Source organism: Hoplias malabaricus, chromosome 8 (assembly GCF_029633855.1).
Source record: "Hoplias malabaricus isolate fHopMal1 chromosome 8, fHopMal1.hap1, whole genome shotgun sequence".
NCBI classification, from domain to species: Eukaryota; Metazoa; Chordata; class Actinopteri; order Characiformes; family Erythrinidae; genus Hoplias; species Hoplias malabaricus.
The window spans coordinates 14,970,223-14,981,622 of NC_089807.1; the positions used below are offsets into that span (position 1 = coordinate 14,970,223).

Genomic DNA, 11,400 nt, shown 5'->3' on the forward strand with positions numbered 1-11,400 from the left:
ACAAAGTAAAAAACAGCTCTTGTTTAGATTTCTTTTACCTTTATGCTTATGTCGAATTAAAGGTGGAAGTGATAATTTGAATATACTTAAAGTAAATTTTCATGTTTTATTTAAGTACATGTACGTGTAAAACTGTTAATACCCACCTTTAGTGATCATTTCTTATTGTAAATCTTCTTTTTCTCCCCCCCCCGAAAACGTGTGACCCTGAATGTTATAGTTCTGGTTTGTAGTTGTACTCAGGCGGTTAAACGGCTAAAAATCATCCCTCCTCCGAGATACAGTGTGACTACAAAAAGTACTAACGTTTGACACAAGGTTTAAAAACAATAGGACCCTGGGTTAAAATCTAAATTACGGTTTCACATGAAGATCTACATTTAAAAAATCAAGTCTTTAGGGGGTTTTCCATCTGCTAAATGTGATACAGGCAGAAAATGAACGTTTCTACTGTTTACAAGGACAAAAGTCCCTCAACCTGGAGGCTAGAGCGGCAGCTCTGTACAGCCATCTTGTGGTAAAAGCTTTCATAACGAGTGAAACCTACAGTGCAGTAGTACAGTACAGAACTACTAGTGACAGGCTAAATCTAACAACAAAATGCTTATAACCCAAAGTTAGGACACAACCTTGGAAAACAAAACAAACAACAAACAAAAAAAAAAAAAAAAAAGAAAGAAAAAAGAGGCACTTCTGAAACTGGCGTTTTGTTTTGAAACTATATATTTATAACCAAGCTTAAATGCAGGAATTCTCAGCTCTTTGGGACCGATCACACAGGGAATACATCACACAGGTTTCGTGGGAAACCTTCCCACGAAATATCGGTACATATTGTGTATTGTTGATCAATGGCTTTCAGTAAAGGCACAGCTGGGTTCTTTAAGGACCAGGCTGTTCTTATTGGCCCATTTTGGTCACTGGCCTAGTGGTTATACATGACGTGAGGCAACTGATTCGTGTTGATGTAAACAACACGAAAAGGAATATAAACTAAAAATTATCTTTTAGTCCACAGTCCGTGTGATAACTCTGATATCCCTGATATCATTAGTCTGAATATTATTAGTCTGGAATAAAACAGGGAAAGAGTTCAACAGGTTTAAACGAGATAAGATTACATCACACAGTAACTGGCCGGAGCTCAAATGTAAGAGGGCGTGTGCAGCTCTGCTGTTTCCTATTGCTCAAGTTTAGCCCCGCCTCCCTACTATAAATCATTAGTGAAGGTGTGTGCCAATCACTCAGTCTGGACTCTGATTGGTCGAGGCGTTGTGTTATTCTGTTGTCTACGTGTTTTCCTCCTCGACCTTCCTCTGTGTGATCAGTGATTGGTGGTTTCTGGGGTCAGCTCCCACATCTCTACTCTCATTGGTTGGATGTAGTCCCGCCTGTCCTCCATTGCTGGGTCCGGTTTGAAGGTGAAATTCCCCCTCTGTTCATCTCCACGGACCAGTGTCTTTTCTCCGACTCCGCTCTTTGTAATCCCGGAACCCGTTACTTCACGAGCATGTCATTATTCAGCGACGTCCCGCTGGCCGCTCCCGTGGCCGTGTTCAAACTGACTGCGGATTTCCGCGAAGACCCAAGCCCCAACAAGGTGAACCTCGGAGTAGGAGGTGAGATGTTCAGTGAGCCCTGCCAGTGCCTGTCTCGTTATGCTGAACTTGGCTTCTAATCTGAATTTAGCATTCCACCTTAAACAGTGCAGCAGGCTAATTCTGGCTCTTGTTTATGTTATAGCATTTAAGGTGGAACGGAAACATAGGATGGATAGCTTAAAATAGCCACCCTCAGCCTCTCGAGATGGTGTTTTGGGATAAGTTGAATTGTATTTTACTGTTTTAAAGCTCTTAAGTATTTTCAGTTGGTTGAGTATTCCTTATCATGGCCACAGACTATTTAAATGAAGAGGTTTTGCTTTAGGTAACTGTCTACAGACATGATTTGTGTTGTTAGTTTTGGGCTGTTACCAGACACATTAAGCACAGAACTGTCTTTAATACTCCTACGAATCCATACGATATTTAAGTTACTTTATCTGCTGCCCTACCTCATTCCTGTGTGCTCTTTCTACCCTCTCAAGTGGTGACTGGGTTTGTGCTGAAAGGTCAGGGGCAGAACGCACTAATGCTCTTTCCGACCCGTGTGGAATGACTCCACTGGCCTAGTGTGACATTTGAATGAAGGCAGCTGCTCATACAGCTAAGCTACACTACACGCATAAAAACATTTCCTTATAGTCCACTGAAAGTGAGAGTGAGTGTAAACCACAAAGCAAAATTTCTCAGTTGGCCAGATAAGCACAACATTGAGAATTATACAAGAGGACTGTCTCTCTGCTCTTTTCTTATTGGACTTCTTTTTGGTTAAGGATATGTGACTGAGAAATTCTGCTTTTGATTCTTGGACACTCTTGTTTCCAAACATATCCTAAAATAAAGATTTCAAACACATCTTAGTTCTAATTAGGCTATTTTAGGAGAGAAAATACCAGCTCTTTCCAGCTGTTATAAATGCTTTATAAATGTTGATCAGACAAGAGCATTTGCAGATAATGAATTATCTCTTTAATAATTACACATCTTTGAAAACTGTTTGGTACAAGGACATGACATGAGTTGCTGTTAATTACTAAATCCTGGACAACTTTAGTAGATTGTTTAGTATTAGTCCACGTCATACTGCAGTGTTACAGACAGATGGTATTTTTTCCTATGGTGATTTAAGGGTGCTTGTTGTTATCTGAGTTTCAGCAAAAAAAGGATCATTTAGAATACGATAAAAATTGAATCAGTATTTAGATTGATTGATATTTCACACTGATATTTGATTGCATATGTATTATACCAGAGGTGTTCAACATTTGAAAATAGATGTTAGATTTGTTGTAGTAATTAAACTGTATCAGTTTATAGAGCATTGGCGTGAGCAACAGTACATGAGAAATATTGGACATTATGCTTTCCAAATCAGTGATTTTCTAGTTTGTTTATTGTTTTTCAAAGTCTACTAGTGATGTGAAATTCTGATCCAAAGCATTCGAATTAGAGAAGCAAGTTAGAATATTTGAATGATTATTCCTGGGCTTGTGGCATGTTTTGTGCTAGAAATCCTGGCGCTCATTAGAGATTGTAGGTGGGGTTATACTGCAATACTTTGTCCTTGATGTGGTAATGGGACCCAGAGGAGACAAATAGATTGATAGCTGGCTCAGTTAAGACTGATATGTTTAGAGTTTTAGGTCTAAAATTTAAGTTTAGAATTTTAAACTTCATTGTGGTTTGAATGTTCATATTCTTCTAAAATGCTAGCTAGACATGACCGATGAATACCATCCAGACAGTGCTGCTAAATAACAGTGCTGTGTCATCTGTTTGGTTTCCCCTGCTGTGCCATGGCTTTTACATGAGACAGCTTAACAAATAATGAATAGGATGCTTATGGTCAAATAAAATGGAAGGGAATGGGGTGAATAGTGCTCTTATGCAATATATCTTTTAAAAACCATGTCCTGTGGTGAAAAGTGCTGAGGGAATGAAGCAGGTATTAAATTCCCTTGTACACTGTCCCTGTAATCATGCTTGTCTCAGGTGTTTTAGCTCCCCTCTCCCTCTTTACAAGGCTTAATATCACTGGCCAAATATTTTCATCACGACCAACACATTTGTTCTCTCAAAATAGAGATTGTGTGGGTTTAATGTGACGTTACATAGAACTAAAATGGGATTTGTAATTGATAGTTATAGTTTTAAAATAAACTCTATAAATGATAGACCATTTATGCAGCTACATTTTATAATTAGTTTTTGACATCTGTTTATGTGCTCTGTGCAGATCTGTTATACCTTATTTCTTCAGTTTAATAGGTTTACTGTCTCGAATAAAACAACTACAGCAACATGTCTTCCACAGTTACTGGGGGAAAAAATGTAATTTAAAATATTTTTGATTAGGTGTTGGTGATATGAAAGGACTGTTATACCTGGTATTTCCTACATTTTGGCAAGTTAGAACACACAGAAAAACAGTAATTCAATATAAAAAATACTAACAAATTCAATACAAAAACCCGTTTTCAGCATTCTATATAGTGTAATCTACTAAATCCCATTTTACAGGACTAAAGATGCTTTTGACCTAATGTAACATGCAAGTTACATGTGACAATGTCATGTTGACTATAGCAGAGTAGCATGTAATGAATAGCAGAGTGGTGTAATGTGCCTGCATTTATAAATCCCTTTATCACACATTATTCAGATGTAAATTAGTCTCACTTTTTATTTGTGGTGTCAGTATTTAAAGCAGCTCCACTTAAATTATTCAAAGAACTTGCATAATATATGCTGTTTGACAAAACCATCAGCTGTTTTACCCATTGGAGTATCACTGGGAAAGTGCAAATGGTGGCTAAAAAGAAAAGGTATGAGGGCAGAGATAAGTCCAAGCTGCTCAAAGTAAGGTAGTTCAGTCTGAGCAATTTGAACTCTGATTTTTAGATTTTATTATTATTAGTATTAATATAATGCATGTTCACTTGTTTTTATTCATAGCTTACAGAACAGATGAGTGTCAGCCATGGGTGCTCCCTGTGGTGAGGAAAGTGGAGAAGATGATTGCTGAGGATAACAGTCTAAACCATGAGTATCTACCCATCCTGGGCCTGCCAGAGTTTCGCTCCAGTGCTTCTAAAATCGCTCTAGGGGAGGACAGCCCTGCCATCCTGGAGAAGAGGGTACACCACTTTTACTTCAGATTATTATCAAATGCACATTAGAGCAGTTCCACAGTATGTTATAAATCATTGTGTCTGATGTTTCATTTGGGCTGAAGTCTTTTTGCATGCATAGGTTATTCATGTAGAGCAGAGGATGAATCTTTCAATTATATAAAGCATTTATTTCATAATTTACAAAATATTTTACTTTGAAACTGTTACATTTAAAGATTCTTTAGGACACCAAATGTGGGTCTAACCCTAACCCTTTGCCTTTCTTTTAAAAACTATAGAGAGCAGGGTTACTCTCACACCTTATGGGCCCATTTGCCAAATTTCCACTGGACTGAATGTTTATGGATGACAAAAGAGCAGCAGAGCAACACAAATCACATGTATCCTACAAACAGCAAAATGAGACCAATGAGCAGAAAATCTGGAGTGATGTACAAAACACTGCAATTTAGTGGGAGAAATTACATGTTTCTTTTACCCAGTCGTCAACCTTGGGAACAAAAAGTGAAATGTCCAGATGGAGCCCTACAGAGGGATGAATCTTCACACTGTTCATAATTAATTATGCTGCTTCAGAGGTCTATGTTAAATCAAACCATATAAATATGTGAATGGCCACCTGTTGAGGGAGAGAATCTCATTCCATGAAGCTCTCTACACACTGATCTTGAGCTAATTTGAAGACCACATGAAATTGACACCATACTGTCATTTTACGTGGCCTACCACTTCATGGCTGAGTTGTTGTCGTTCCCAATCGCCTCCACTTTGTTGTAATATTACTGACAGTTGACTGTGGAATATTTAGTAACAAGGAAATTTCATGACTAGACTTGTTGCACAGGTGGAATCCTATCACGGTAATAATGCGCTGGAATTCAGTGAGCTCATGAGAGTGACCCATTCATTCACAAATGTTTTTAGAAGCATGCTTAGGTGCTTGGGTTTTTTTAAACCTATGGCCATGGATGTTATTAGAACACATGAATTAAATTATTCGGATAGACGAGTGAATACTTTTGGCAATATAGTGTTTGAAGCTCGTCCAGAAACATTCTAGTGCCCTGCCTTTGCTGAGCAACCTAACATTATTGTGGGGAAGCAGGTCATTTAATATTGCACTGAACTCTGTCAAGAATGAATGGACCAAGTAGTGAAGCAGTGCAGATGACATTTATTTAAGTTTGATGATGCTTTTAAATTTTATTCCTCTTTTTTTATGTGTGGCCATGGATGTTTATCATTATTATAACTTCACAAAACTCTCCTTTTTGTCTTTGTGATATAAAAAAGACAGGCAACTGTGCATTGTCTGTGTTAAACTTAATTAATTAAACTGACATTTGTGTATTCAGTTCACAGTTAAATTGAATTAATTGTACGACAGCAGTGTCTGCTGCACACACTTTTGCTAAGGTTGTGTGTACTCTTAGGTAGGAGCTGTGCAGTGTCTAGGAGGAACTGGTGCACTGAAGATTGGGGCGGAGTTTCTTTGTAGATGGTACAATGGGCTCAACAACACAAAAACACCAGTTTATGTCTCTTCACCTACGTGGGGTAAGTGCTGAGCTAGATCTTAGCGGCATGACAAATCTGCACTCTGAACTGTTAATTAATATGTACCTCTCTAATCTTAAAGTAAAGATAAATGTGTAGATTTTGTAACGGTTCATGCCCCGCAGGAGCATAGTTCAGTACAGTTTTTCACAACCCCATAATAGCTCACAACCCCCATAAGCTTTCTTCTGGGCTGTATTTATGAATCAAAGTCCTTTGTAGTAGTCTGGGGTAATGATCCTAACCTTTCACTGAGCAAAGCCTTATCTCTTATTGATTAAATACTCACATCCTTGTTTGTTTCTCTAGAGAACCACAATGGAGTTTTTGCTAATGCTGGGTTTGAGGACATCCGTCCATACAAATATTGGGATGCACAGAAGCGTGGCCTGGACCTGTCTGGTTTCCTAGGTGATTTAGAGGTGAGTTGTCCACTTAGAAACGTTTAAAGGAGCACTATAATATATTTACTTTACTTAGTTATAAAATGCCCAGGGTGTGTGGTCATAGATTAAGGAAACAGACTAAGCTGAAGCAGTGGCATCCCTGAGAGCAGTGCAGAAGCAGTGTATTATGGAATCTCAGATTGAGTCCCGCCCTCTGTCCAATCACATTAGTCCACATACATAGTATCTTGCAGCCATGAAATGACCAAGTAAATAATAATGTTTAATATTATCGGACCCACAAACCTTGGTGCCCTTCTAAAAATAAAAGACCAGCAAGAGTGTAATTCAAGAGAAAATGTTGGCCATGTTTTTGAAAGGTGGAAGCAGCTTAGAAGGAGCAACATTACAAAACAGATCCAGATTTGGTTAATTTTCTACCTAACAGGTAACAGCAAGTCATTTCTGAAAAAAATATAGAAGTACAGACACCTATGTATAGATTAAAAGGAAAAAAAAATGCCATAGGTTGTGTGTTTTCTAAAAAGAAAGTGAGGTGTAGTGACGATTGAAAGGTGTGATTTTGTGTTTTATTCGAAGAAGGTGTATAACAACATGATTGAAGGGTTTAAATAACAAAGTTTGTTTTATAGAAATTGAGGCAGATTAATATACATCTGTGTGTATGTGTGTGTGTATGCTTTAATCAAATTAAGAAGTACAATTTGTGATTGAAACTCACAAATATTTTGAAAAATTGAATATTCATTTATTTAAGGTAGAACGGTGAATTCAAGCTCGGTAATGCACTGCAAATATAAGCATTTTCACTAGTAGTTAGACGTTTAATTTTTAGTAACAATGTAGACTTCCACAAAGGTGGAATTAAATTCTTGACTATGAAAATTGTCAAATGGAATCAAGGAACTGAAATTATAAACACCTTTCTGCTTAAAAATTTTTGATTTATCGAATATTCCTTTTAGCTATTACACTGCAAATTTCTTAAACTCATCCCTTGCTTGTTCGTGAAAGTTTTCCTCAGACTGGCACCTGGTCGAGCTTCGTGTCTGTGGAGGAGGCAGACTTCTCTCAACTGTTTTAGAGTTTTATTATAATTCCTAATTTAAACTCTTGGTGTCATTATTACAGATTGCTCTAAAATTAAACTTAAACTTAAAATGCATGACAGTTATTTTGATTTATTTCATTTGAGTTTTATATCAGCATGTAAATTACACTCAGAACAAAGCCATTAGAGAGTTGATCTGTTGAAAATGTTTGTCTTTCAGAGTGCACCCGAGCACTCTATCTTTGTGTTGCACGCCTGTGCACATAACCCCACTGGCACAGATCCCAGTCAGGAGGAGTGGAAGCAAATTGCTGACGTCATGAAGGTAAGTTTGTTAACCTGATCTTATTCATGTTTAGAACGTTGTCTGAAGTTAGCCATGCAATGATTAATCAATGGCAAAAATGCAGAAAATTTAACATGCTCTATACCTTTTCACACTTTACAGAGGAGGAGCCTCTTTGCTTTCTTTGACTCAGCATATCAAGGGTTTGCCTCCGGGAATTTAGACAAGGATGCCTGGGCAGTTCGTTACTTTGTATCTCAGGGTTTTGAAATATTCTGTGCTCAGTCTTTCTCAAAGAACTTTGGCTTGTACAGTAAGTAATCACGCAATCACAGTGACAATTACAGACAACGTATTTCAGTAAATTACACCCTTGGATGAATTCATGACTGCGTGTGTATTATATTTATTTATTCATTTTTAAAGTACGGTACCAATGCTGAAATTATTCCACAGATGAGAGAGTTGGAAACTTGACAGTTGTTTCTAAAGATGAGGACAACCTGAAGCGTGTTCTCTCTCAGATGGAGAAGATTGTCCGGATCACCTGGTCTAATCCTCCATCTCAGGGAGCTCGTCTGGTTGCCATCACGCTTAATACCCCTGAACTCTTTGCTGAATGGTACTCTCACTTAAGCTCTCTCGTATTATGTACTAATTTATTTTTCAAGCCTGCTTTTAGCTTTTCACCTCAAAAAAGATTCAGTTACTGATGGTGACATATAAAGTACCCACTTGTACATACTTTTTGAAAGTAAGAGGGAAAATCATTTTTACAGCTGTGTGGAATGTAATATTTCAATCGATTGTAAGTCAAGTGTCATCTTTAGGATTTGAAGGTTAATTTTATGATTACAGTCATCTGTGCATTTCTATGTATATGTCAGTTTCTGTACTTCAGCTCATTTTGTTATTGAAGTTAACAGACTACTTTGGTCTTAATACAGAATGTAATGACTGTTTACATAGTGTAATTAGGTCTTGTTGAATCTGCATGCATGTTAAATTATGTAATACATTTAATTTACAAAATATATGATGTTTTGTGCAGGAAGGGCAATGTTAAGACGATGGCTGACAGGGTGCTGCAGATGCGAGCTCAGCTGAAGGCTAAGCTTCTGGCTCTGGGGACTCCAGGCACCTGGGAGCACATCACTGAGCAGATCGGCATGTTCAGTTTCACCGGCCTCAACCGTACGTATACTCACCACTGTACACATCCATGCAGCCCTCAAATGCTAAACTTTACTATATGGAATATGCGGAGAAGTAGTGTGTATACACACTACTGTTCAGTGGTTTGGAAGACGTATTTTAAAAATAAAATAAATGCAGTTTGGTTGTGGACATGGTTGTAAAATTATGCTACGATGCTAGCCCTAAACAATAATTGGTAGGAAGCTTCTAAAAAGTGTTTTAAACATGCGAGGAATGATGGATTGAGTTACGAGGTTTCTTAAAACTCCTTGTAGGCAACTGACAAAGTTTATAAATAAATTATTACAATTTGTTGTTAATCACTTCAGGTTTTCCTGAAATACTGATTCATGTATCTCATACTAAATGTTTAGTTTATAATGTTTAGACCTACATTTTATTATAGATTGAATTAATTTTGACTGAGGCATTTACTGTGCCAGCCATTTAAGTAGAAGAATAATACAAGCAGATGGCTTCTGTTTACAAATAGTAGTTTGTTGGTGTGACATGGTGGGTGCACATGGTTTGCTAGAATTCTGTTCCCAGCTTTAGGTATGAACACATTAATGCGCTCCCAGGACTCTTAGCACTGCTTCATCATGGTCACGTTTAAACCTTTTAAATCATTGTAATAAAAGTGGCTGTTGAAAGCCATAAATGTAAAATACGGATACAACAGTTTGCTGCTAAGGTTTTCAACACTTTCAAAGTGATTTACAATCATCTTATTTTGTGTTCTACAGCCAAACAAGTGGAGTACATGGTGAAGGAGAAGCACATCTATCTGATGGCCAGTGGCCGCATCAACATGTGTGGTCTGACTTCCAAGAATATTGACTACGTTGCTGAGTCCATTCATGAAGCAGTCACCAGGGTCCAATAATGATCAAGTCTCTCTCATTGCTTGCCCATTTGAGTGTGATTAAAGAGGGTATTACTAGTGTAGGCCCTGAAACGTCCACTCATTCTCTCACACACACATACTGTTACTTTCTTCTCAGTCTCTAATGTATACTGCAAACTTAATGAGTATAAAATGTAAAGTGGTTGTTCCAAGATGAACTGAAATTGTGTCTGGTCTTCCTCCAATTTGTTGCACTAGAGCATACGCATATACTTCAGTTTTTCTTCTTCGTAGTAAACCAAATATTCTGTTTTATGGTGGAAAAAGCACTCTTTAGTCTATTTAGATAGAAAAGCCAGCAGCTTAGGGCTGATAACGAGCCTTGACTGATTAGGTGACTTTTAACCAGAGGGGCATAATGTGTACAAAGCCCTTATATTAAATGAAGCTTAACTAAACTAAGTGGTTATTGATTTTTGAATGTTGCCTAAAGGGCATCTGTATTTTATTGAGAACTTGCATATTTTTATTTGGAAAAAATAAATGAAATGTATTTACTGAATGAAGGAATTGACACATAAATAACCATTCATAAGAAACGTTTTAATGTGGTGTCTAGACTCTAGCTGATAACGTTAAAGATGAATAGCTTTAGACCCCCAATCATGTTGCCCCTTATAATCATTCTAAGTTTAACCCATGTGGCCTATAATCACTCATCAGGTCATGAATAGCATACCACCACATCCTTACCATATTTTGGATCTGTATCTTCTAAGCTTTTTCCATTTTCACCTTTGTCTGAGGAAACATTTGTTGTGGTTGCAGAATTTCAGGGCTTGGCAATGTTTTGCACTTTATGTAAGAGTGTGTTTTCAGGATGTCTTTGGTGTCTACTGCTCGTGTCCACCTCTCTGTGCTGTGCATGTCCATTTAGGAACAATTCCAGTGTCAGTAACCTGGCCAATTTGTATACACATTGGAACAAGTACGGTTCACTTTTTGACCATGTGTTGCTTAAATAATGCCTCCAGTAAACCATTCTCTCGGTATGTAAGATATATACGCACAAAAACATGATGAGAGATGTTGATCAAAGCCTCATGAAATAAACAGTGTGAACTTATTGAATGTATGGTGGTCCGTCCTGTTTTTCATGACTTTGTCCTTGTTTAAACTTGGCTCAGGGAGCTGAAATACCAGGAATTTGTTCTGTGTTCTGAACAACTAGCAGTCAAAGGTTATCACAGTAAAATTGTCAGTGGGTCCTTGGGTAACAGGATGAGACCTGGAAGCGAGTGGCTGTTCCGGGTCCCATTG

The 11,400-nt window shown here is 37.7% G+C and overlaps 1 protein-coding gene across 1 annotated transcript; it reads left to right on the plus strand.

Moving 5' to 3' along the window:
• The first annotated feature begins 1,373 nt into the window (after positions 1 to 1,373).
• got1 (glutamic-oxaloacetic transaminase 1, soluble) lies at positions 1,374 to 11,220 on the plus strand. The gene is made up of 9 exons (XM_066679828.1): positions 1,374 to 1,619; positions 4,557 to 4,738; positions 6,169 to 6,292; positions 6,602 to 6,714; positions 7,971 to 8,075; positions 8,199 to 8,349; positions 8,493 to 8,658; positions 9,088 to 9,230; positions 9,980 to 11,220. The coding sequence occupies exons 1-9, from the start codon at positions 1,511 to 1,513 to the stop codon at positions 10,117 to 10,119; spliced, it is 1,233 nt and encodes a 410-aa protein (XP_066535925.1). The 5' UTR covers positions 1,374 to 1,510; the 3' UTR covers positions 10,120 to 11,220.
• The last annotated feature ends 180 nt before the right edge of the window (positions 11,221 to 11,400 follow it).

Coding starts and splice junctions, on each gene's coding strand:
- got1 (XM_066679828.1), top strand. CDS start 1,511: ATGTCATTATTCAGCGACGTCCCGCTGGCCGCTCCCGTGGCCGTGTTC. Junction 4,739..6,168: donor CTGCCATCCTGGAGAAGAGG/GTACACCACTTT, acceptor GTGTACTCTTAG/GTAGGAGCTGTGCAGTGTCT. Junction 8,350..8,492: donor AAAGAACTTTGGCTTGTACA/GTAAGTAATCAC, acceptor ATTATTCCACAG/ATGAGAGAGTTGGAAACTTG.